At 30.4% G+C, this 27,738-nt stretch overlaps 4 protein-coding genes across 4 annotated transcripts; 3 read left to right on the top strand and 1 right to left on the bottom strand.

Moving 5' to 3' along the window:
* Positions 1-7,011: 7,011 nt before the first annotated feature.
* LOC119684909 (TRPL translocation defect protein 14-like) lies at positions 7,012-12,831 on the top strand (the record flags this gene model as incomplete). Its single annotated transcript, XM_038099046.1, is given in 7 exon segments — positions 7,012-7,140; positions 7,211-7,347; positions 9,610-9,823; positions 9,882-10,212; positions 10,274-10,455; positions 12,305-12,385; positions 12,545-12,831. Coding segments are annotated over 7 exon segments (1,118 nt in total), but the record flags the coding sequence as incomplete, so codon positions are not given.
* A 2,744-nt stretch (positions 12,832-15,575) lies between these two features.
* On the bottom strand, positions 15,576-22,104 carry LOC119678556 (GPI ethanolamine phosphate transferase 3-like). Its single transcript, XM_038090445.1, has 6 exons — positions 21,952-22,104; positions 21,248-21,891; positions 21,007-21,190; positions 17,949-19,554; positions 17,394-17,878; positions 15,576-17,330 (listed from the first exon to the last, which is right to left on the bottom strand). Exons 1-6 carry the CDS (start codon positions 22,102-22,104, stop codon positions 17,136-17,138), a joined length of 3,267 nt encoding a protein of 1,088 aa, XP_037946373.1. The 3' UTR covers positions 15,576-17,135.
* A 2,123-nt stretch (positions 22,105-24,227) lies between these two features.
* On the top strand, positions 24,228-26,535 carry LOC119674762 (protein ALP1-like). Its single transcript, XM_038085919.1, has 5 exons — positions 24,228-24,477; positions 24,533-24,929; positions 24,995-25,097; positions 25,162-25,703; positions 26,423-26,535. Exons 1-5 carry the CDS (start codon positions 24,268-24,270, stop codon positions 26,533-26,535), a joined length of 1,365 nt encoding a protein of 454 aa, XP_037941847.1. The 5' UTR covers positions 24,228-24,267.
* A 767-nt stretch (positions 26,536-27,302) lies between these two features.
* On the top strand, positions 27,303-27,735 carry LOC119673847. Its single transcript, XM_038084926.1, has 2 exons — positions 27,303-27,348; positions 27,411-27,735. Exons 1-2 carry the CDS (start codon positions 27,308-27,310, stop codon positions 27,700-27,702), a joined length of 333 nt encoding a protein of 110 aa, XP_037940854.1. The 5' UTR covers positions 27,303-27,307; the 3' UTR covers positions 27,703-27,735.
* Positions 27,736-27,738: the final 3 nt, after the last annotated feature.

Below are 27,738 nucleotides of genomic sequence, written 5' to 3' on the forward strand. Positions count from 1 at the left end.
TCTTAAATACTCACGGGGCTTTTAACAATCTTCTTAGAGCTATATTTTGATATGATTTAGTTTAGTTTAGTGTAGATAGAGGTGTTTTGTAAAACGCTACGCAGTAAGCTTGACGTGTTTATCTGTTTACATATCAGGACTTTGTTTTTGAAGCTTATTTTAGTACTCCATACCCGCCTTAAAGTTCTAAATTTTAGATTGCATACAGTCTATTTTGCTTGGCGTGCTCCTTCCTTATAAGTTTTTGTCGAAAGTTAGTCCAACTTTATCCCAGTTTTCTTGGGCATTGATTTGTTTTTTGATATTAACATATAAATTGGGTATTTACGTTAATTCTTTACTTTTTAATATATAACATTACCCCTTATCTATAAACTCCTCGTTCTCATCGTGGTGTATAATTCAAGCATCAACAGCAAACAAAGATAATGTGTTTCTGCTAACAATTAGAAAGTCAGCTATATATAAATTGCATAAGATTGTATATAAGGGGGAGATTCGCACCACCTTCTATTTTCCTTATTGAAGAGCAGTGGTTTCGATTTTGACTTTAAAGTCTTTGTTATTCCAGAAACTGCTAATAAGTTAGACTAGGTTATTTGGGATCGCGTAATTTTCAAACATTACTAGTTCAGCATTGATTTCAACAATGGTCTATAAAGTTCTTTAAATTTCAAACTTTATTATTCCCGTCGACTTTCTCTTACCTTAAATCTATTATTTATGGATTATTGATTATTATTCATTATTTATCCATTATTAATCCATTTGATTAATGCATTTAATAGTTGGTGGTAAATGACGTATATAGCTTCTGTTAGATAAATCAATGAAAAAGATTTGCAACTTTAAATTTTGATATCTCAAGTAGTAAGCTATATCAATATGAAATGTAGTGGAAAAAATGTTCTCTAATAACATATCGGTAAATCGGAATCAAAAATTGTTTCTACTAACATATCGTTAAATCAGAATCACACTGTCAGAAGCAATTATTCTGTCTAGATGTGTTCTATGAAGAGCATATAATGAAGGATGTTAATATGTTGAATGGTGAAAATGTTTTATGTGAGGCTTTAAACTGAGGATATTTTTTATTGTTTCCCCCTCTATTGCTGTAGTGCAGATATCGCTTTCGTTAAATAATAATATTTATTATTTTTATTAAATTTGATTTGTGTAGACAATTATGACAAAATAATTCTTTTTAAGAGCGATTTTTTGAACAGTAGTGAATTGCAATAACAAAAATTTTTATTTTTAATTAATTGCATTTTGTTTTTGACCCTATAGCTGTTTTGAGTATTGCCAAATATCCATCATCAGTGATGTTTTTGGAAATATATTTAATTATTCGTAAATAATTTTTGGGATTGCAATTACAAATAAATTATTATAAGAATAAATAATTGTTATGATAATAATGGCCACAGGCCAATGCTGTGCATATAGCACACTGGCATATATATAAACAAGTATATATACCTATTTTATATATCTAAAACGTATATAAAATTTTTAGTATTTTTAGTAAATCAAAATAAATTAAACTGCTTCTAAAACGTAAATATATATGATTATATTTTCAAATATCTTTTAATACTCAAAATATGAAAATATGAAACTTATTGTGTTCATTTATTTCGGATAATTAAATCTCTAATTAACCGCAAAATGAAATATTTTGCGCTACTTCTGTTAATTAATTATAGAGAGTAAATATAATTTTATTGCCAAAGTAAAAACAAGAGACCGACATTTTATTATGAATCACCAATTTATGCACGCAAATCAAAGTAATTAAGTGAAATTAATAAAGTCTACTTTGAGGCGTTTTACCTACGACAAATACGTTTACGCTGTACTGAAGCGAAATAAATTAAATTGGATTGAGCGCTGCAATTAAAGTATGGATTGTATAACAAATATTGAAGCCAGTTCCCGCTTTTTATATTTTTATGAAGCAGTTTTATTGTCACAATTAAAAATTGTCTGCTGCTACTCTAATTGGAATATGCAATCATTTGAAAATATTTACTCAATCATTCAATTAAGCGACTAGTCAATTTTTCTGCATTCTGTGTTGTCAAGAAAAATAAATTTCATTTCATAAATAAATTTTTCGTAATACAAATCAATAGAAATGAACTCAGAACAGAGACAATTTGTCTAATGCCACTGCACTATCAGCATTGACCGCCAAAAGGGGCTTTTCGTGGAGCGAAGCAAAGTATACGGTGCACTGAAATCAATAATCACAATTGACTAATTGACGTTCTATAAGCGAAATCGACCAGCCTTTTCCGTCATCAATTCCAATGCAATTGATGTGGTTTGTGGGCATGAGTTTGTCTTTTTTATTTATACAATGCTTTAATCTAATTAAGAAATAACGTAATGCTCTCTACTCTGCAATCATTTTTGTAACAGTTTCTTAGGGTTCTGTAAACAAATAGAAATCGAAAATAAACTATTAATTACAATTTATTAAACAACATCAAATTATCAATAGAAATGCGGAAACATATGTGTTCCCATATCAAATAATGATTCTGCGATATTTATGTGGAAATAGAGCCTCTTTGTGTTTAGAGGCTCGTTTAGAATAATAAAAATATTATTTTAGCGATGTGAATTTAAAAATTTTAAAAAATATAAAAATACAATATGAGTAACATGAGACCCACTTCATATTGCGTTCTACTTTTGTAGACTCAATAAATTGATTAGCAATTAAGTCAACTATGAATTAAAGTTATCATCTATAAAATAAAAATGGTAGAAAATGGATATTAATAACAAAAAGACACCGACAGAAGTAATGAATAGGCATATAGTAAATGTTTTCTTAAGCGGACACAAACCAAACTGATCCAGCAATTCTGTACGGTTAAGAGTAATGTACCTTGCGCATTTCCTAAAAAAATAAAAATTGTGGAAAAACAATATTGCTTAGTAGAAAAAGATATCCATTTATCCATTTAAGAGCATCTATTGAACAAAGGTTTCATTGTATAACTTTAAAGGACCTCTAATTGTACAGAGAAAAAAAACTTTTCTAATCAATTTAATAGTTCTATTTATATGTTCTTAAGGGAAAGTACATATTCCATCTATGCTCTATGGTTCTGAGACCTGGCTCGTGACTACTGAAACAAAAACCAAAAAACGAAATATACTTCCGATTTGGTGACCCACAACTATAACAGACGAAGAGTTAAGGAGGCTCAAGGGCCAAATAAATATTCGATATTTTTAAAAATATTCTGGACGAATCCAAGGTCCATGCTTTTAAATGTCAATTTTCGAGCATCAAATCTCTTCATTCCTTGACCGTGGCGATTTTTGGCTTTAATGCCTTTTCTGCTTTCTTTAAATTGTCATCTTTTCATACAAGAACACCTAGTATTGAGATATAGTTTGAGATATAATGCATTTTCGATTGTACTATAGTTGTTTTGGAAATTGAGTTGTAACTCATTATAATTTTTGAATAGAATTATGTAGTTGTTAGGGGTAAGTTGAAGTAGTAAATAGTAGCATAAAAAATTACCCCATAATGATATCACAGTTAAACATTGTCGATACAAGTTAAATATTCTTTTAGTTGATTTAGAAATAATTAATGTTGCTTCTTCGGAAGCTAAAGCAGGAGAGACCGAGCGCACTTTTGCAAAGTTGGGAGCTACCGAAGCCAAACGGGACTTTTCCAGACAAACAAGTGGATGTCCCGTTTGGTAGCAACCATGCGTTTGAACAGTATCGCATGATTGCTCCGTTAATGAAACTAAGCACAGGGCCGGATTTGGGGTACGATCATGACGACCTTGATGGTCATCAGATCATGACGACCATCAAAATGGACAAAAAGACTGAAGTGGTTAACGCATTGACAATATTAAAAGATGAAATGACTGTCATTGAGGTAAATGTGAACCAATCGAGAAGTCCACAAACTTGACTATGTCCGTAATTTTTAATGAATGAAAGCTCTGCCACGTCACTAAGAAGGGTAAATCAAACTTGACAAGTCTACAAACTTAACTATGTCCCTCATTGAATAGGATGACAGCTGTGTCAGGTCAGTAGGAAAAGGGACATTGTATATGTAGTAAGTAAGCTTACAATTTTATATAAACATTATTTCTTATGAATGAATGGGTACATTTATTTTCTTGCATTGTTGATTTTAATTTCCGCAGTTTTGCTTGAAATAAATATTTTTTTTGTGGCAATCTTGCTTTCAATTCTATATGTAATTGTTGTTTTTCTATTTAAATGGAGTTACGACAACTATTTCTCATAGAAATGAATTTCGTAAAAATTCGAAATTCTAAATCATTTCATTCTAATGTCTGTCTGTATTTTTAAATGAATGTATAAGCACAGAATAGAATGACACTTGTTGCATCTCAACGCTTTCATTTTCATAGACTTCCTCATTTTGCCAAAAAAATATTATATTCTATTCGGTGGCAAAATCTTTCTCGATGATTCCGTTCTATTATGAAAATAAAATTTAAAACAAAATGATTTAGTATTATTAATAAAAACAAATGTTATCAAATAAGCAATTTCACACTTTGTTGAATATTATGTTTTCATTTGTGAATTGTATGAGATAATTTTTTTAAAAAAATATATTATCTCAAAATTAGTCGTATAATAAGTACAATCAGAAAATAGATTAACTAAAAACTCATAATTACGTTTTTAAAAATTAACTTTAATATTATTTTATAAAAAATATTTTCTAAAGCTTTATGTTGTCACTTCCTTACTTTTTTATAGTCTATCAGACCACCTATTCATTGCACTTTATAAAATTGTCAAACATTGACACTTGTCAAAATTGACTGTTGTAAAGGTTTTGGTATTCTGTGACATAAATAAAAAGCTCTCTTCCTTGTTAGTTGTCAATACCTCAAATTCTGTTGACAACTATAAAAAATATGCTCTTTTTAAGCATTTTTTATTATTTGTATGCATGACAAATATTTTTAACTAAAATATACGCTCCTTACAAGCATTTTTTTTATTGTGATTTGAATGCATGAAAAATGCTTTCGACAATTTAAAATATATGCTCTTTTTTACGAACAGTTACGAACAGTTACAAACAGTTTTATATACAAAACACTTTATGGTGTAAAGTGTGAGAAGCATTAGGTATTTGAGCTTTGAAATTTGTCAAGATCAGAATACCAGAATACCAAAAAGCTTTCTGCTTTATAAAAATCAAAAATTTTATTAAAGAATTTGACAAATCTGTCAAGTGCACAGAATAGGTCCGTATATATTTATAACTAAAGTGAAAAGGGTTTATTTAGTTCCTTTGGTATATGAAAGGCGCTCGAAAACTTTTGCATCCAATTAAGTTCGACATACTCTAACGCTAACGGATATACTTTTTCTGACGATGCTCAAAATTGTTTAGACCCTTTAAAAAGTCTATTCTATCAAGATGTTTAAAATATTCATAAAGTATATAGCGGATATTATTGTTTCTCAAGATTCTTTTCAGCTTCGAAATCAAAATTTAAACAATATTGATTCAAAACACCATTTGTAAGTTTTAGCTGTAATGGAACATATATTTCTACTTGTATAAGACACGGGACTTAATTTGGTACTTACGACAGTCACCTTGTCCAATAGTATTGAAAATAACATTTATAACATATTCTTTAATTTCTTCTTTCGCTTGATCAAGTTTTAACGAAATGGCATTCTAACGGCATGGATTCCTAACGAAATGATAACTCAGCAAAGTTACTGTATGTCAATTCAACTTTAAAATCTGTGTTTTGTTTGGATGTGTTAAACGTCGCTTAAATTGTTTACTAAACCTATAGTACCACATTTACACAAGAGCGATCTCCAGGTTGGAACCTGGAGACGTAAAAACACGTGTTCAAAATTTACTTAAAACTGATGCATAAACGAAAGAAACACCTGGGTGGGCATGATATGGGATACCATATCAGATGAAGAAATAAAACTCTGTAATGTGTGTTCAATATTATGATTTATGAAAATAGTTGACCTTTCAGAAATACTCTATAAAGAGGCACAATAGACTTATAGGTCACAGTGCAAATTAGTCAAATATAATAATTAATTGTAATTATTGTTTATTTTATTAGTCTTGACAATCTTAACCTTAACCTTAGTCTTAACCTTAATTGGCCGTATGTTATTAAGTCTCAGGCACTATGACATGTTCGTGTTTCTCATAGAGTCAATATTCCACTTAAATATTTGTCAAGTTTCTGAAACAGTCCACAACTTTATGGAATTTAATAAATTTATTGCACTTTTTTCATTTACTAACTAGTTTTAGAAGATACATTTAGTATTTGAATAAAATACATTATAATATAGAAAAATAAAGTTCTTAAGCAGATACTGGAAAAAGGATTAGTATGTCAAACTGTGTCCGTTTAAGTCTGTTTAAAAATTAAGTTGGTCTGACATATGAAAACTAAGATTGACCCCATTACACGGCTTAGAGAGATGTCCATTTATAAAACCGTCAGTTTAACAGAATATTCACTGTATAAAGATAATAATTGATAAAAAAAGGTTGGGGGTTTCTTTTTGAAAACAACTATAACTGAGTTTTTTCTTTTTTATAATTGAGTATATCTGATTGTTTACTGTGACTTAATTTTTTTTAATATTAATTCTCAACGTTATCAATTTCTAAAAGTATAGAATTTATAGTTTAGTATTTTCAACTTCGCAATTTTAGTTTTAGAGTATTATTACTTATTTATGGTACACTACAAATATTGTTAAAAAAAAATTAGAGATAAATAACTATACATACAAAATTGTATATATTTTAATAAAAGTCTATAATTGTTATTTTTTTTAATTTATGGATGTATTAATAAAATTGCTTGCAAATATGTGCCGTATAATTTGATTGATGTGTGGTCTCTTTTTTGCATAGTCGATTTTAATTTGATGAGTTTTTCGATCTCATGAATTTACGTATTTTTGCAGCTTTCAAATTTCAGGAAAATCTTATTCGTACGATGATACAGATTGAGAATACATATTTTGAATTGGGTAATTCAAGCACCCGAAACTGTTTGATTATATGCGATCGTGGTGTTATGGATGCCAGTGCATGTAAGTTTTATTCGATAATAGTTCTATAAAATATTATTCTCTAACTTTTCTTTTTCTTGGTCCATTATAGATATTTCCAAAGATAAATGGGAAAAAATGATGTCAACAAATAATTGGAATCCAGTAGAATTACGTGATAATCGATATAATCAAATTTTGCATTTGGTATCAGCTGCAAATGGTGCTGAAGAATTTTACACAATTGAAGTAAGTATTTAAATTAGTTTTAGAATATTGTTGTGTCGCTTGATTAAAAAAATTTTAATGAGAATTCTTTCATGTTAGTATTTAATATGCGAAGTGTGATCAAAAAGTAACGGGAAATTTTTTATTTATTTGAATGCTCATCTTCAAACTAGTCACCCTTTTCTTATTATGTATTTATGTCACCACAGTTTCCAGTTTGAGTAATTCGATTAAAGCTGCTCTTTAAGTATGAATTTAAGCTTGCTCTGCAATTTCGCCTTTATCTCATCTATTGTTGAATAACTTTGTCCATTTGGGTGTCATATCTTATGATATGTTTTGCCAGTAAGTGCAGTATATTTTATTTTTTCCATATTTTTTTATCATTGATGGATTTATTAAAACGTCTAAACAAGAAGACATCTTCAATATTTTGCATCAGCTACATATATTCTGCTCAAAAAGTATCCGGATTTGGTTGTTTGTTAACTACTCCTTCAGTAATAGAACTTTTTCAAAAAAATTTTTTTTATTATGTTGGTACATCCTTTCTTGACATATGGTACAAATTGAGCGCCATCTGTCAATTAATTTGTTTACAGCAGTTGTTAATGTGAGACTAACTCAAGTGCATTTAGCGATTTTTACTATGGAAAATTCTTGTACGCGATTTTTTGACCAAACACGACACCCCTGTCTTCGCTCAGGCATCATATTCGCCAGATCTGGCGCTGTGCGACTTTTTCCTGTTCCCGAAACTCAAATAGCCTCTTCGTGGTAAGCGTTTTGAGTCGATTGAATCGGTAAAAGAGAATTCGCCGAAGGAACTAAAAGCCATACCTGCACGGGCCTACGAAAAGTGTATGGAAGATTGGGTTAAGCGTCGGCATATGTGTACCGCTTCAAAAGGAGCATAATTTGGAATAAAATTTAAATTTGTGTGTTTTATTTACAAAATGCGGGTACTTTTTGAGCTGGAAGTATAATCGCTAGATCTGCAGCAACATCTGTAAATCTAATTTTCTATCATTTGTTTCATTTTTTCCATGTTTTTTAATTGATAGGTTTGTTAGAACTCCCAAATCAGAAAACATCTTTAATGTCTTCAAAATTATCCTAAAAGCTTTTAGTTCTTCTTTATTTAGGATATCAACATAATTATCATATCTTATTTTATTTATTTTAACATAATATTACTCATAATATTACTTGATTCAATATGCCAAAATTCAGGCCATTGCTTCAAAGTAAGCCTCAGTTGTCTGACTGTTATTTTCGGGCAGTCATTAAGTATTTGTCTATGAAGTCGTTAGGCATCCTTTGAAGATGTGTAAAGCCATTGCACCACATTGCGGATTTGATCGAAACTAATATGACCAGTAATAAATAATAGGGTGCATTTTTCTATATTTGAAGACATCTGCATAGTGCTTACCGTTTAAGCCTTGGTATCCACTGCATACGAAGAAAGACGTCTATATAAGTGTTATATATACTTTCTTTGCTCACTTGTTAATTGCATTTATAACATTTTTTGGCATCTGGTGATAAATTTTATGACCTACTTTATGCATTCGGGTTTAATTACTAATTTACTCCATAGCAATTCTCTAGTTATAGTTAAAGCTTTAAACTTTCACAAATAAATGTAAAAGATGCACATAAATGTACATCTTGCTCATACGTTCGACAAACACAAGGTAAGCACCGTCACTGTCTGTTGGTTAACATGAATATTACTGGCAGTGCAACCAATACACAAAAATATTTGCTCCAATAAAGCAAATATTTTTTACAGGCGTGCAATTTAAAAATGTTCCTGACTTTTTGATTACATTCCATAATATAGAGGATATCAATCACTAGTTCTTAGTTAGTTAGTTAGAATGTTGTATCATTAAATTAATTATACCTACACCTAGTGAAGTTATAAAAACTCTTATAAGATATATCTAATACTTTATACCAATCAAACATTTTAATATTTTCATACAATATAGTGCTTACTTCATGAGTAGTTTTGAATTAAATAAATCATAAGAACTTAAAAAATATAATATGAAATTTTAAAACTCTTTCTGTTTTAATTCGATATCTTATATTAAAGAAATTAAAAGAGCTTTATCAGGTAATTATTTATATATACTTTATATAGTTGAGAGCTTATAAGTACTGCTAGTAAAAACCATTCAATGCGATCCTTACATTATTGTAAAAATTGTTATGATTTTTTTTTTCCGTAAAAGTTAATTAATCTTTTATTTTATTTACTCTACTTAATAGGATCATTCGTGCCGTTCAGAAGGCGTTGATTTGGCACGTGAATTGGATTATAAATCAGCTGCTGCTTGGGTAGGACATCCTTACTTTGATGTGATTGATAATTCAACTGATTTTGAAACAAAAATGAATCGTATGATTGAATCTGTTTGCCAAAAAGTTGGAATCGATATTGGTGATCGTTTGCGTGCTACCTCAAGAAAACTCAAATTTTTGGGTAATTTAATAATAAATTTTTAATAATTTTATACTAAATTTTATTTTTTAAATTTTAGTTGCTATTCTACCGCCAGAATCCGAATTTCCACCGTTTCAAGACTTTGATGTTGTACATCACTATCTACAATCCTCAGGACCTAAAGTACAAGCACGCCTTCGTAAACGTGGTCAAAAGAATCATTGGAGCTATATACATACTATCCGCCGCCCCAATGTGCATGGTCAGTCACGCATAGAAGTTAAAACACAACTAACGCATCGTGACTATATCAATTTATTGGCACAACGTGATGATGCACATTTTACTATTTACAAAAAGCGTCGTTGTTTCCTTATTAATAATCAATATTTCCAATTGGATATATATAAGGAACCCAGCCATCCACGGTATTTATTATTTAATGTCAATCTAACATAAATATTATAATTATAATTTTATTCATTGCAGTTGCAAAGGTTTGATACTTTTGGAAACGTATTCGTCTCTCTCTGGTGAGGCATTTAAAAATTGTATGCCAAAGTTTTTGAATATAGTCAAAGAGGTTACTGGTGATCCAGATTATTCTATGTTTAATTTATCCTTAAAGGAAGATTGGAGTAAAACGAAAAAATTTTGTCATGCCTTACAAGGTGAATAAAACTTTTAATTTTATATTTAAATATTATTTAGTCTTACTATATTCGTATTCATTTTTTTAACTATTGTGAACCACCGCGGAACTTTTTCTTTAAACGTCATACAATAGTTGTCTGAATTTTGTTGGCTGTTCAATGTGTACTGTTTTTAGTTATCGAAGTTGTGAGGGATTATTCTAACACATATAAAAAAACTGAATGATTTTTTAAGAAGGTTTGTAGTCTCAATTGAGATCAGGATATAGCCATGTGCTTAACAGTTAATTGTCACTTATTAACGCGTGACAATGTGTGCCCAAACTGTAGATCCACGCCCCGTGACGTCGCCCATCTGTTTTCATGCCCCAATGCACACACTAATTTAAGTACAATTGACTTTTGGACTCGTCCCCTTGAGGTAGCTAGGTTTCTTCGGCTGGATCCTGGTTAGTTTCAAGTTATACCCCTCTTTCCCTTCCTTCATTCCCTGTACCACAACCCCACCTAACCACACACCACTCCATGTATACGTCTTGTTATCCTTTCACGTTATCTGCTTTCAGGTCCCGGCGGGTTACAACACCAACCACATAAGAAGATTCGAGGTTCCAAAAGTGGGCACGTTGAAGTCTGGGACACATTGTTGTTGTTGTCGTAACTCGTTGGGTACTGCTTGCAGATTCCCTTTGGATGTGGTGAACGGCACTCGGTCGAGTGGGTCCGAGACGTAAACCATGCCGTTCTTAAAACCTGGGAAACATGCATCTATCTTAACGACCAAGCGCCACTCATCACTACCAACAATACATATTACAGGCCATATAATCGCATTTGTTGTTGCTATAGATCACGCCGATTGCGCAGCCCCATTGGGGTGTGGTGAATTGGTCGTAGCAATTGATGAATGGCTCCCGGACGTAGACCCGGCCGTTCTTAGGACCATTTGTATCTTAAATTCTTTTCTTGTCATATTACTTAATTGTAATAGTCTAACAGGTATGATTTCAGAAACTGCAACATTTATTATTGCATGTAATAGTCTTTACAATATACAAAAGGCAGACCATATAAGATTCTTGTCGGAAAAAAGAGTATATATATAAAAGTATATATATTGGAAATAATCTATATTAATAATTAAACATTTTTTGCTTCTGTTTCTGGATATTTGAAGTTATATTATTTCAGATCATTTTTGTTTGAGTTTAAGTCAAAAGTTAAAATAAAGCCGTGACCAGAGTACGTGGCAAGAAGCAGTGATATTAACTACTAATCGGTGCAGCGTTACTTGGGAATAACGCTTCAATCAAGTCTTGAAAAGTCTTGAATATAGCATACTTGTTACAATAATTCGTATCTATTATAAACGTAATTATTTGTTAATAGTAAATTTGTTAATGTTAGCATAAGGCAAATTTTTTTCTAGAATTCAAGAATGGTATGAACTTCTCTTATTTGAAAACAATTTGAGCTATTGAGCCCAAATTAAGAAATGAAGTCTATGCTCTCCAAAATAAATATTATTAGGAATATCCTGATAGTCGTTGGAATAAAAAAATGCGGTATGTTTTCTGATATAGGCTGTGATCATAACAAGTGTTCAGTGTAGCATTGTTATTTGTGGAATTATAGACTATATTTTCATATAGGACAGAAATATATTACATATTAAACCCTTTAACGCCTAGAAGGAGCATAGGGCCGCAATAGATAAAAATGTCATAGAGGAATTTTGAGCTCCTTAATATTTTTCCTAATAAATATATGTTCTTTATGCACATATATTGCTATTAGGTTAATTAATTAATTTTTTTTTTAAATCAGAAATAAATGAAAATTTTTAATTAATATTTTTGATTTACAGATGATGGCGCCTCCGCTCAAAAATCAAAACAAACAAATGGAGTTTCGAATAAGCAATTGGTACTTAACGGCTATGCTAAGGGTTAGTTTAATTTAAAATTTATAATAAGAACCTTTAAACTTAAATCGAATCATTATTCGAAATCTTAACTAGTGTTTAAATATAAATATAAATTATTCAAAAAAAAAATTTTTTTTCTATTTTTGGACTTTAAAAATACAAATTTTAAAATGAGAGCAGAATTCGGTGAAATCAAGAAACAAAAATTAGATATAGTCTATTAAACCGAATACTATAATGAAGCAAGATGTAAATCGTTTGATGTCTCAAAATGCTATAATTTTCAATGAATTGGACCTAAGTACTAAATATGACTATAAATGTAATTAGAAGGACCTCCCTTGTTTGATATTTTTGGTATGATTGTCAATAAGTTAGTGATTGTATGTAAAAAGTACTTAAATGAAAATGTTACGTGACTTTTATTTATTTTTTTGTTAAATGCAATTTTGAATGAAATATATTTTTGGCTTGAAACTTACTTCAGTTTTAAATATTTTGAAATATTTTGCAATTTAGTAAATAAGTAAAATTAAAATTTTCAATGTTAGTAAAGAAACAAAATTTAAAATATATATTTTGAAGTAAAAACTTTGATGCAAAAATATTGTTGAAAACTTAAGTAACACAACAGAACAGTATCTTTTCTATTAGTGAATTGTATTATAATAACAACTGAATAATAAAAGCAGCTTTATTTATTTACATGAAGATATTTTTATTTTAATATAAAAAAGAAAATCAAAAAAATCTATGTGTAATTTGTAACTGTGTATGTAAAATAAAAATAAACGAATTGTTTAGAGACAATTCAAAAATATTTAGAAGCTTTTTAATTTATAAAAGTAATTCAAAAAAAGAATAACAACAAAAAACAATGTTATAAACTAATTATAAGAGACTACTTTTACCACAACAATACGAAATGATCTTTTACTAGAGATATTAAAAAATGGTTTTTTAGTACGGGTCCAGATATTGTATCTCTTGCATTACTTTCTAACATAAAGACTAATCAAATTCAAGGTTCTGAGTGTTTCGGTGCCATACCAAATAAAATTGTCATCGAAGATCTATATATTCAGTTTTAGGTTTGTCGTTTTATAATATGGTTCATATAACAGCCGCTGAACTTGTTAATAACCGGTATGAAATGAGCGTTTTTTGGTGAAAATAAAACACTAATTATTAATAGGAAAGTAAAAAAAACATTTTATTCAAAGTATTGGCCATTGCTTTCTACACTTTTTGACCACCTTTCTGGCAATTTGTGGATACCACGCCAAAAAAATTGTTCGTCTTTTAAAGCAAACCAACCAGACACCCAATTTTCGACCTCCTCGTAGGAATCAAAGTGCTGCTCAGCCAATGCGTGTCCCATCGATGAAAACAAATGGACAAATGGTGTTTTGATTGCATCCTGAACCCGTTTTGCTTTGTGTGCAGGTGCATTGTCATGGAACAGAATTACCTTGCCGTGTCTTCTGGCCCATTCTGGTCGTTTCTCGATCAATGCATGGTTCAAATTTATCATTTGTTGTTCATAGCGACCAGCATTGACGGTTTCACCAGGTTTTAGGAGCTCGTGGTACACCACACCTTTCTGGTCCCACCAAACACACAGCATTGTCTTCTTGCCAAATCGATCTGGTTTTGCAATCGATGTTGATGGTTGATGGTTGTCCCGGATTAACCTGATCCGTGATTTTTTCCGTTTAGGATTCTTAAAATAAATCTATTTTTCATCGTCAGTAACAATCCGATGCAAAACCGATTTACTTTCGTGTCTTTGAAGCAAAATTTCACAAGTGTTTTTTCGGTTTTCCATCTGTCTTTCATTTAATTCATGTGGCACCCATTTTCTACACTTTTGGATCTTTCCCATAGCTTTTAAACGGTCAGAAATTGTTTGTTGTGCAACATTTAACATTTCTGCCATTTGCTTTTGACCCAAGTGTCATCTCCATCCAATATCGTTTGCAATTCGGCGTCTTCAAACTTTTTTGGCGGTCTTCCACGTTCTTCATTTCTCACATCAAAATCATTATTACTGAACCGTTGAAACCATCTTTTGCTTGTTGCTTCTGATAGAGCATGATCACCATATGCCTCGACAAGCATTCGATGCGACTCTGCATCACTTTTCTTCAAATGAAACAAAAAATTAATGCTTTCTGCAAATCATCACTTTCTGGTACAAAATTCGACATTTTTAACACGATGAAAAAATATGATGTTGTCTGTTCAATGACTTGATGTATACTAAATATATTTCACACATGTCATAGCAAACAAACAAAAAAAAAATGGCTCGTTCACAATAAATGTTCCCTGTCGGAACATTTGTATCTTTACGCTCACTTCATACCGGTACACCTAATATAAAGGCATTATTTCATTTGGCGACACTGTTTCAGTAACATTTGGCAACTATGGTATGGTATATATAATTAGTTTCGGATTTGCCATTTTATAATATGGATCGTCTAACAGCCGCTGAATGTGTTAACATGTTATTATCTATATGCATTTCATGGTCCTAATATGGCAACACTGTTTCAGAGACATATAACGTATAAAATTATCATCCAAGATATATATAGTTTTAGATTTGTCATTTCATAACATGGTTTGTTTAAAAGAAAATGATTGTATAAAACTTTATTCCAAAAATTTTAATTTTGTAGTAAGTACATATTGCATAGAATTTTTTTCGACATGTGAACCAATGATCGTATCTAAGGCGGTGATAATGTAAGCATTTATGGATCGAAACCACTCATTGTCTCAGATAACAAATTATCTTTCGCTGACCAGACCATCTAAGTGAACATGAAATGGGTTGCTATGGGTTACAACAAAAACAAAAGTGTGACACAAAATGTCAATTCCGATCACTACAACTGTATTCCAAGATATAATTCTTAGTATGAAGTTGAAAATATGGGCGTGGAAGCCATGTGGTTTCAACAGGACAGTGCCAAAAACAACAAGTGTCAAAAAATGGGCATAATCTGTATTAAATATCAAAGATAGGTAATTAATATTCAGTCTGAAGTTCCCATTTCTTGATATTTCACTTTGTTGATTTGAAATTTTGAATCAACATAACAGAATCGGTCCAAACTACTAGAATATAACTGGTTTTTTATTATTATTTTTTTCTTAGATATTTTTAAAGTCAAAATTGGTTATTAAATTACAGAAATTATAGCTTTTCTAAAACGAGAGTCATTAAATGTGAAAAAGCACATTTGATTCTATGGAATTAATACGGTACACATTTGATCCTGAAGAATCGAAAGGCAGTATGTTTGATTCCATAAAATTGACTGTGTATACATTTGAATTCAAAAAATTGAATGGGTTTATATTTGCTTCCACAAGATTGTTTGGGTTTAAATTTGGTTCCATAGAATTAACACGATATACACTTGGACCTGAAGGATCGAATGGCTGTACTTTTGGTTCCAGAAAATTGACTATATACATTGGGTTCCACAAAATTGATTGGGTATGTATTTAGTTTCATATCATAGGTTGGACTAAAATTTGGTTATATAGAATTAACACGATATATATTTGTTTCCATACGATTGGTTGCATATTTGGTTTCATATGATTGATTAGGTTTAAATTTGGTTTCACGGAATTGATGAAATATAAGTTTGGTTCCACAGTATAGTAGACTTATTTCAGAGAATTGACTTAGTATACATTTGATATTACAAGATTGATTGGCCGTACATTTGGCTTCATTAAATTAACTGGATATACATTTGATTTTACAGAATTGATTAGGTATACATTTGGCTCCAAAGAAATGATTGGGTATATATTTGGTTTCATATGATTGAGTGGCATCAAATTTGGTTTCACGGATTAGTTGAATATATTTTTTTGTTAAATACAGTGTTGATTGCATATAGATTTGTTGCACAGATTGTCCGGTCTTACATTTGGTTTCACAAAATTGACTGGGTATACATTTGGTTTTACAGGATTGATTAGGTGTAGATTTGGTTCCACAGCATTGATAGGGTATACATTCAAAATCATAGAATTGTCTGTTTAGTTTTACAAAATTGGTTGGGTGATAATTTAGTTATATAGTATTGAAAGCTTATATATTTGATTCCACATGATTGGCAAGGTATAAAAAGCAAGGCTTCAAAATCGAACGTATTTAAATCACTTTAAATGTTTGTTTTTTTAGTTGTTAAATTTCAAGAATTACTAAAATTTAAAGACCACTTACAATTGCTACTATGTTTAAGACAAAGATTGATACTATTTTTACAACTAAACAAATAATTAACTTGACACGATTAAAATCTCTTCAGTTGCTACTTACACAAAATTACGTATTAGATTAACTTACTATATGTGTTAATACAAATGATTTTATACTACTCCACATACACAATATTATGTATAAAATAGTATAACTCACATTTTTAACAGCATTCCAGGAAATTCGACGTAGTTGAATGAGGTAGTTTCAAATTAAACGGCATTTTGTCTATTAATATAATTTACTATACTATAAAAGCTAAGCTAGAATTAATACAAAACTTTAAAAAAGCTTATTGCTGTTTTCATTAATACAATTAAGTCTTTGTACTGTAGCCATTATTTCTAAGTGACTAGCAGTTTCAATACAAATGCTTACAATACAAGTAAGCAATTTAATAAATAATTAACAAAAATGTGTAAACAATTAATGACCACATTGGATTGGTGCTAACCTACACGATAAAAATTCTTAGCTTCATTTCACTTTATTTATTCTTTTCACTAAACTGTCTACCGCGAAGTGTATCCGTACGATAAGTAAATAACCTACAATGAGCGCGGGGAAACTGACAAATGTGGCCAATGCTTCATATATAAAGCGTGGTGCGAATATTTTCCAGACCATTAAATGACGACAGTGTATTGTGCAGGCCATCATAGCACAAAATATCTAAAATAAAAAAGGGCTGATTAAATATGCTCACACAATTCTGTAAGTAGTTTTAATCTTTACCTTTACGCCTTGCAACATGAAAAATTGTGCTGCTAGCTTGAAAACTGTGCCAAGAAATATAGATTCATTTTCGAAAAGTGTTAGTTCTCCACGTGTCATATCAAATCCAACACATTCGTTCGAGATTTCCACAAGCGAACGTGGTTGTGCTGTGTTATTGGCACGCGATTCTAATACTTCTCCTTTGCGAGTATCACGATTTGAGTTAGTTTTAATAAGCGAAGGAAATAGTGCAAAGATGGAGAATGTTTCCGTGCTCAGTAAGCCATATAAGCAAAAGAAAAGTATTTGACCACAGAAAGTATTTAAGATAACTAAAATTCCAGATATAAAATTGGATTGTCCAATGCTGGTTGTACGTCCGACAAAAGCTGCACGCCAATCAATTTGAGATAATGTAGTTTGATGTGAGGTTGCATAGAAACAAAAATGTGCTAAGAGAAACCAACCAACAATAGCAGTAAATGTGGGTTGTATGCATGTCTCTGTAAGGAAAAGATATAAAATTCTTTAGTTCTTTATAATATACAAAATAAAAAAAAATTTGAGACTCACCAAAATTATTTGCAGTTCTATAACGCAAAATGGAATGCACGGATAGTATTACCGCTCCTATCGCTAAGCAGATAATAATGCCGATAGCTGATTTTGGTTCAAGTAGTACTATAAGCATGATTGCTAAAAATACACCAAAAGATATCACAACCGAGGAATAGATAGTGGCAAGACCATAGACTACTGGTATCTCAAAACGTTTTTCAGACTCATCTCCTTCATATATGCGCTTCATTTTTTTAAATATTTCCGGTACAATGCTCTCGCCTCGTTTCACAGTCACAGTGGAATTATTTTTAGGTGGCAACACAAACACCATTAGTGGTGCAATGCTTAGCACAATAATCTGAACTAATAGCAAAGCGTAAATAACCAAAGCCATAGCATCTATATGTGAACGTTGTATATTCTTGACAGAACTGCTTGACAAAAGTATGTGTCCGCCAGCGCATATGGACGCAATGGTCGGACCGTAACGTGCTAATAGTACATTAACAGAGTTCCCCGTCAAATTACCGCAAGAACGCAAATATAAACGTGTAAGTGTAGTGTATAAGACAATAATAACTACAGCCATTAAATAAGCTTTACCGGTCGATGGTTTTTTCAGGGAGAAACCGGTTGAGTTGTTGGAAAAATCTGCACAATTTCCTTGTTCTTCACGACAACGGAACAGCAAAAATGCAAATCGTACGAATACTATAGCCAATATTGTGATGAGTATTAGTTTAAATGTGGCTGATTTTAAGAATTGTGACACCTTAAATTTAGTTTTAAAATCAATACGTACACTTCTCCGTAGCAACTCAAAGACGAGTAATATTAAAACACCAACCAACAGATAGGCCAGTATTTTAGGTTCCTGCACTATAAAGCTATTCGAGAAAAATACGCTGCTTGTGAAGAAAATGATTACGCGCGTCGGCATATTTCCAAAACGTTTAACACCGGACCAATTCAAAGCGATTGTCGACCAATTTTGAAATGTATAGAACATTAATATTAATATGCTCATAATATTCGTAAAAAATATAATGCCATTTTCTTCGGTTTTAAATGAGAAGTTCTTGAAATATCGGTAGCCAAACACGCCAGCTGCCAAATTCAATAAATAAATGTAGGTAATTCCTTTCGCTGTAAAGATTTTGTAAAAATCTCCAGCTCGTGTATTGTTGATTAATAAAAATGTGAAGAAAATAGGTAAGAATGTTATCAGTAATCCCTGTGACATTTGATTTGCATCGAACTTAACCCAAATTTCGCGGCAAGTCTTGAGAACTTGTCGAAGTTGTATGTTTACATCACCGAAAAAGGATTTAAATGCAGCTTCATTGTAGATGGCCTTTACGCGATGCGTCAGTAATATAAACTCTGTATCTAGTTTATCCATATCTTCAACATCGAATGTGCGTTTATTTTCCAGTGCGTAACTATAGAAATATTTATAAATTTGTTGTGCATTCTGCCAAGCGTGTAATAGCAGTACTTGGATTTTATGCATATGTGGTACGACAACATCTGGTACTATATTGAAATTAACTAGACCCAAATTTGAATAAGGTATGGGAATACCTAGGATTGTAGCAAGACTTGGTACCAGATCAATCTAAAATGAAAAAAAATATATATGTTAATAATTTCTTTTTAATAGTTCTAAGCTTTATAATAAAAATTTATATATAATTGTTACATTATACATAATTTTATAATAATAAGATGATTGATAATAATAAGATGATTGACTGTTTAAATTAATAAAAAAATATATAAGATTTTTCCATCTATTTAATCAAGTAAACAATTCAAGTTTATGTCATACAAAGAAACCTATGCTCAAACATACTATCTAGAAAAATGAAGAAGAGATTAAATAGTTTAGGTTAGGTTATACCGGCGATCTCAAGGGATCCACTCAGACCTATAAGCACATTGTGTTACTGTATAATTAAAAACTTAAGGGTTAAAACCACTTAGAAAGCTTATAATGCTACGCAGAGGGAGGTATTGCAGTTCACCAAGATCCTTTAAAAAGAAAGCCCCTATAAATATATAAAGTTGGACTGCAACTGTAGTTACATATGGTGTGAAATATGGCAAATAACGAAAAAGGAAGCAAGCACCAACCTTGAGAAAAACGTTTCGGTGAGAAACACTGCAAGATATAAGTAGCTTATAATACCTTCAATTGTTTAATGAGCTGTTGTTATGTCTAGTGGTGGTAAACTTAAAGGTACTAGGTAAGCATAGGTTATAGCGGGGCAATCCTAAGGATCCCCTTAGGCCTACTGTGTTACCGTATGAAAAAACTCAGAGATTCAGAAACCCCTTGAACCTTTGGCAAAGTTAAAAATGCTTTTTAGTGACAGGTCCCCTAAAATAAAAAACAGTCATATAAAGAATGGTCAGGTCAGTTTTACATTCATTTTTGTCATGATCATGAAGATATGTTATGCAGGCAGTCAAATCACAATTGTCTCAAGTGCCTAAATTTTAAAGGCAATATTTTGCCTGTAGGTACTGGTCATATATATATATATATATTTGATCTCAAAAGATGCGAATTTTAACATTTTTTAGTCAAAAACATTGGTTTTTTGTATGATGAGGTATAAACAGGGGGGTTTGTTTGAGATTTTGAACGTGATAAGGTACAAGAATTTCTATACCATAATAAAGTTTTAATCGGAATTTATCTCTTGCAATCAATGTCAATTTTTTTTTTTTTTGTAAATTTTACATTAAAACAACAATTTCACATTTGATGTGCCCATGATTGTTTGCTGACAGGCCCCTAAGATGAAAAATAAAATTCATATTTATATTAAATCATTCAATAAGCCTTAAATAAAGTCAAATTTTCCGAAATAGATAAAAATATTAATTTTATCAAAAGGTGAAATACTACACGTACAACCTCTTATCTTTTTTTTAGTTAGAAACGTCAGTTTGTTTAAAATTTGATTAAAATGACGTCATAAGATATATGTACACATATCGAAATACGTGTGCTTAGACTCTTAAACTAGTGTAAACATTAAAATTTAATATTATCACTAACCTGTTGCAGTATTTCTTTATCTGAACCATAGCTACTGCTGATAAACTCATTATGTTTGGAATAAGCAAACAACAGAGCATTTGTTTCATCATCAGTATCGCCGCCATGATCACCCGAAGCAGTCATACCATGATCTCCCATTACAAATAGCGTAGTATCATTATCCATTTTATCAATAACCATTCTATAAAAAATAATAATCAATCAGTTATCAAAGTTTTACTAATTAAATTTCACTAACCTTATAACATTGTTCATTTCGGTTAGCTTACGTGCCATTTCATGGTGCATAGGTCCATGCTTATGTCCACAATGATCAACGCCCAAAAAATGTGCAATTAACACTTGCCAATCTGATTTAACCAATTCATTAGGTAAGTGTTTTTCTATTCTCGTATCAACTGTATCCAAATCGAATATATCAAAACTAGGATATGCATATGTACGTTTAAAACGACGTGGATACAAATCTGTCCAAGTACTATCACCCATAAACACTACAGGCACATTATTTTTAACCATTTGATCGATAATATTGTCTTCGTTGATTTCTGGCGAAGCGAAATTTGAACCAATATCAATAAAAGTTGGCAAACTACCAGTTGTGAGACCTTTTAAACGTTGTAATGTTGTGGTGGGTGGATCAGCCTTAAAACGCATCATACGTGTATGTTCTGGGAACTGTTTCAGTAGTTCATGCATTATGGGCAATTTATTTTCAAAAGCCAATGGATTTATTGAATTCTCGTTAAATATTCCAAATTCATATTTGAGCGCGTCTATTAATAAAATAATTACTTTTGACTTTTGTGGAAGACATAAATTCGATGAAGCATTAACATCTTTAAAGATTTCTTGCACAATCTCTTCAGTGAGATAGTATTCCTAGTAAAATAAAAAAAAATTATATTTATATATTTAATTTAAATTATTTTATATCCTTACATCATTTGGATTTGTGGATAAACGACGACAAGAGCTGACATCTGTTTTGGACACACGCGAGAGTAGAAAACCTCGTGAAAATAGTAGCACACCAGAGCCTATCATGTACGCCAACAAGATGAGTACAAATACATAATTCCAAGCGAATTTCATTTTAATTCAATTAAATGAACTTTTGCTATGTGAATAAATACATTTATTTTTGTCTAATGATTAGCACAACCAATACTGGCGCAATCTTAGTTTACTTAGGTTAAGCCACCTCTTCTGTAACACAACAAATTGTTTGTTGTTATGGCACTTTTAACATACAAATTTGAAGTGGCTTTTTTAGATTAAATGTTAGCAAAACATATATTATATTTCCAATTTTAATTTATTCTTCCATGTTTATAACTTCACTGAACCGGACAAAACCAACTAATAAATTAAAAATAAAATTTCTTGAGTGCAACCAATGGATGGAATGTTGTGGAAACGAAACAAGTCTAACAGCTGTTCAAGGTGCAAATGCTGGCGCTGCGCTTTTTACGCTCTTTTTATTCGATTCTCTAGATTTTGATATAAGCTGCGTTTCAGCAAACAATGATCTGGATCTTTTTTGCTGAAACGTTACGGATCACATGTTAAAGTAATTGGCAACGCATCATTCATGTCAGCTATGTTTTATTACAAAACTTTATCTTAAAATTAAGAAATACTATATACAAAATATAAAAAAAATATAAAATCTGCTGAAATTTATAAATTAATACATATAAGTTTTTATTTATTTTAAAACTTTACTTATATTTTGTAGTAAATAAATGAAAATTGCAGGTTTCAACAGAATCATTGAGCGATAGTAAAACTTACTCTTCAAATCCCTTTTTAAACTCTGGTTTAAATGCATCATGCATTAGCATGGAAATATTGGGAATTTTATGCAAACTATTAATAGTTTTTCCGATGAAGATTTCAGGAAAAATCTTAGACTTCAACTATGTGCTACCAATTATTTCTATGCACACATATTCTTCATGTGTGCAAAAAATATGATCACTTTTTTATTAATTATTTTTTATATTTCTATAGATTTGTTTATAAATTCCAATTAAGAAACACAAAATAACCGAGAGAGAACGATTTATGTTTTTATTTCAAATTATTTTGTTTAATAAATTATCAAAAAACAATTTTTAATAATAATAAAGCATGAACAATTAAAGTAATCATTTTAATTATAGTAATATTTAAAACTGTACATTAAATAGATAAAACAATAAAATAAATAATAGTGACATATTAAATAAATAAATTAAATAAAAAATAAATATTAATGTGGTTTTGTTTATATTTTTTATTGCACCGTATCATATATTAAAATCGCATTGCTAACGACATTTTTATTAAAATATGTTGCACTTTTATTTTGTACATACATTCCACATTGAACCAGATCAATTGCTGGTTCACCCCATTGTTATTGTTTTGCATGTAAAATTGAGCGGAACATTGTTTGATGAAACACACCTATATTGTTAGCGTAGATATCTTCAAGTGAAAGTCTCGTACTAACACCTATTTTAAACAATAAATTGTTATTAAACTTTTAATAAAAAAGTTTTATGTAAATTTTTCATGCTAAATGGATTTTAGTACAATGGTTGTGCAGAAACTGTTTGACAGCAAATAGCGTAACAATAAGGAACCATGTATGCAGCATTGTAGCATCCAATATTTTGAATATTTTCAGCGCACTCAATTTACATACATTTAAATCTTTCTAATTCTATTATATACTTCACGCTAATAGTCTTTAAATAATATATATACATAAATATTTCAGTAATTAGTGTAAAATAAGCATTAGCTTTATATTTATATTATATAGTTCACGATAATAGTTTTATAAAATAAATTTATTTAGAAGTATACAATTTTTTGAATTTAGTTATCGACCTGCTTTTTTATAATGGTTTTTATATAGTTTTTATTCCGGCTATACGTCCGTCTTTGTTAAATAATTCAACGTTTAATATATTCTATATAAAGACTCTCAATAAAGACATTAGAATAAAGAGAATGACGTAGATATAATTTTATTAATATTAATTTAATGATTCTCAAGTAGAGACGAAATGTAGAATATAATAAAAAATACTAAACGTTTATTTAAAAATTTTAGTACTTAGCCTTATATAGAATATTGGCAGATGGCAACGCTTAAATGATCATTAAAAATATGAACTGACGGCAGTTGCTAATTATCATTTAAAATCAGCTGTGTGGTAATATTGACTTTTCAGTTATTCAGCTTGTGAATTTTGAATCAAAATGAGCACAAAACAGAAGTTAAAAAAACTGGCGGTTATTGTGTTTTTAAAAAGGCGACGTTTATTTCATCAAAAATTAAAATTATTATTGCTTAAAATAATAAAAAATCAACAAACTATAAATACACTTTTTAACATAAACGCGAACTTCATGGCAACGATGCCATTGTCTATACCCGCTGCAATTGACACCGGACAGTTGCAGGAATTCGTTAGTATAAAAATGTTTTCATGCACATATAAATGACAAAATAATTTTCTTATAGGATCGGAATAGAAGCTTTTGGGAACAAGATGTACCAGCAATGAACGATAACAAGTTCAAACAAAATTTCCGCCTAAGCAGGCAGTCCTTCAGTAAAATATGTAGAAAAGTACAAATGGTAGTTGATTCGGATAACAATGTAAGACCTTACATTGGACTGGGCAAAAAAGTGGCTATTGCTTTATTCGCGCTTGGCTCTTCAGCAAAATATAAGACTGTTGCAAGTTTATTTGAAGTAAAGCAAAGTATTGTCAATGAAATTGTGTTGGATTTCTGTAACATGGTTTGTAATATTTTTCCTCACTACATTTCCTCATATCCACCTACCACAGAAGAAATTAAGGAAACTGTTGAAGGTTTTTCTCAACTTGGTTTCCCACAATGTTTTGGAGCCTTTGGTAATTAAGTGTTAAATAAACAAGAATATTTTAAGCATAATTAAAAAATATTTAAAATAAAACAGATACCTGCCATATAGAAATTCAACCGAGTAAGGAAGAAGCTATCGATTACTGTAATAATAAAGGCTGGTATTCAGTGATTTTGCTTGCTAGTTGCGATCATAGGTTGGTTTGCGCTACGAATTCAAAACGAACACACCTAATATTATTGTTTTGTCTATTATGCTAGGTCAAAATTTACATACATTAAGGTTGGAGGTCCGGGAAGAGAGAATGACTTATATATTTTTGAAAAAAGCTCTTTAAAAAATTTTCACGAGGCAAGTAAAATCTTTACTCAGCACTCTAAATTAATAGAAAGCGTTAGGGTACCTCTATTACTTATTGGCGATTCCGCGTTTCGTTTATCACCTTATTTTATGAAACCCTACCCATACAAACTACAACAGTCAATTCCAGAAAAACAGTTTAATAACCGACTAATGAGGTGTCATAGTATAATTGAAAATGCGTTTCTACAGCTAAAATCACGCTTTCGTAAAATCGGCAGAGGCTTGGAAGTCGAACCACAAGCTGCCAATCTCATTATAAGAGCGTGCTGTATTTTACATAATTTTTTAAAAATAGAGAAAGATGAGGTGAAATCAATATGGATGAGGAATGCAAAGAAGCAAATGGCTGCATCACCTACCCAACCAAATTACAAAACAAACGCAGGTGAAAATAATGTGGAGGCAATAGCTATTAGAGATGCGATTGCGTTGAGTTTTCGTGAGTAAATTAACATAAAAAATAGTATTTATACTAAATAATATAGTATTTTTATAAAATTCTAATTCTAATCTTTATTTTTATTTAATTGAATTTCTGAATTTTTGAATTTTTTTTTGCGGAAAGAAGTGAAAAGCTTTATGCATCGTAAAGTCTACCGTCGTCGAAATGGTGTACTACAAACCTCTATCATATTAACATAATATGTAGTATACGGACTGAAACACCATTTTCGTAGGGAGTTATTTCACTTTTTCACATTTTTCAGTATATACCCTATTTTTTTTGCTTTGAGAACTTTCATTTAATAATAATAGTGATTTAATAAAATAGTAATAGTAATTTAATAATAATAATATTTTTATAAAAATAGTAATTAATATAGCAATAAATATAATAATAACAGTAATATTATTAATTATAATACTTTTAATATTAACCAGTTAATTAATTACTATAATTTTATAATAATTAAACTGCTAAGAACTAAACTTAATTACATTACTCTATTAAACTTTTCATAATTTGTAAGAATTGCTTGTCAGTCTCATTTTGGTATCTCAATAGCTGTAATATGTCTTCATTTATTTTTTTGTTGTCATCTACAACTACTCTTAATAAAGATATATTCTCTTTATGTATTTTTTTAATTATTTCTGTTTGCTCCTTTATCGCTTTTATTGTTTCATTTTGGTAATTAAATTTTTTCTTTTTTGCAGCAGAGCTGGAGGATTCATCACTATCTAGCGATGGTAACTCCCATGTTTTTGGTGATAAAGGCGAAGCAATCTCAACTGGGCTGCGTTCACCAGAGTTTAAAGAAGAGCTCTAAAAAATAACATAATATATAAATAAATAATTTATCAATAAATATTTAAATTTTTTACATATAAGAATGATTCATTTACAACATTTATTTTGGCAGAGTTTGAATTAATAATTTTATGGATTTTTTCAAAGTGTTTCCACTGAGTGTTGCTATCTCCAATAGTAGACATTTCTTTTTTCCTTTTTTCCGCCCTGTAAATGATCATTTACAATTATTTAACTATTTAAACAAAAATGTGGAAGACGTTCATACTTGTATCGGCTCTGTAAATTGTTTATTTTAGTGTTAACCTCATATGCACCAAATTTTTGACTGTCCAGTTCATCCGCAATTTTTTTACATATGTGTGCATTTCTTCTGGACTTTCGGTATTCATCTATATTCTCTTCCCATAATTCTAAGAGGCGAAACTCTTCGGCATCCGTCCACGGTTGCTTTTTCGACTTCTTCTTCAATGCACTCATCTGGAATCAAAACAAATAAATGAAACAGTCATATATCTCATTGTAATATAAATAATGTATTAAATATAAACAATTAAAATAATGTTAAATACAGGAAATACTTACAATTACTGATATTCAACACTTTGTATAAATTGTCTTACGAGTCTTAAATCCATCAACAAATTGTGTTTTGTTTCATTTTTCATTTCGTTTCATTCAAGTTAGGCAGCGTTACCAGTATTGAACACCTTAACAAACAATAAATTGTGGCTAAATCATTTAAGGTGGAGTTAGACGGTAGTTAACGTAAGATGTTAAGAAGAAACGAAATGAAAATAAACGCTGATGAACGTTTATCACTTACTCTTTTGTAAGTTACATGTACTGTTTTATTAGTAATTTTAGTAAAAATAACACGAACATTTTTTAAAGGTATTTGGCACATGGCGTCCCTTTACAGAGTTTAGCATGGCGCTATAAATTGGGAAGAACTACAGTTAGAAACACCGTGTTGGAAATGTGTGATATTATTTGGCAACTACTATCACCAATATATTTAAGTGAACCTACAGAAGAGCAATATCGGCATATTGCATCAGATTTTTGGCAAACATGGAACATTCCAAATTGTGTTGGTGCAATTGATGGCAAGCATGTTGCTATTAAATGTCCTCGGGGATCAGGTTCCCAACTCCAACCGGTAGTTGCTTGTCCTCAAGTGTAGTGAATTTCTATGTTTCTATATATATTTTTTGTACGC

Source organism: Teleopsis dalmanni, chromosome 2, assembly GCF_002237135.1.
Source record: "Teleopsis dalmanni isolate 2A chromosome 2, ASM223713v2, whole genome shotgun sequence".
Lineage (NCBI taxonomy): Eukaryota > Metazoa > Arthropoda > Insecta > Diptera > Diopsidae > Teleopsis > Teleopsis dalmanni.

Coding starts and splice junctions, on each gene's coding strand:
- LOC119678556 (XM_038090445.1), bottom strand. CDS start 22,104: ATGAAATTCGCTTGGAATTATGTATTTGTACTCATCTTGTTGGCGTAC. Junction 21,892..21,951: donor TATCCACAAATCCAAATGAT/GTAAGGATATAA, acceptor TTATTTTACTAG/GAATACTATCTCACTGAAGA. Junction 17,879..17,948: donor TAGAACTGCAAATAATTTTG/GTGAGTCTCAAA, acceptor TTTTCCTTACAG/AGACATGCATACAACCCACA.
- LOC119674762 (XM_038085919.1), top strand. CDS start 24,268: ATGAGCACAAAACAGAAGTTAAAAAAACTGGCGGTTATTGTGTTTTTA. Junction 24,478..24,532: donor CCGGACAGTTGCAGGAATTC/GTTAGTATAAAA, acceptor ATTTTCTTATAG/GATCGGAATAGAAGCTTTTG. Junction 24,930..24,994: donor ACAATGTTTTGGAGCCTTTG/GTAATTAAGTGT, acceptor AAAATAAAACAG/ATACCTGCCATATAGAAATT.
- LOC119673847 (XM_038084926.1), top strand. CDS start 27,308: ATGAAAATAAACGCTGATGAACGTTTATCACTTACTCTTTT. Junction 27,349..27,410: donor CGTTTATCACTTACTCTTTT/GTAAGTTACATG, acceptor CATTTTTTAAAG/GTATTTGGCACATGGCGTCC.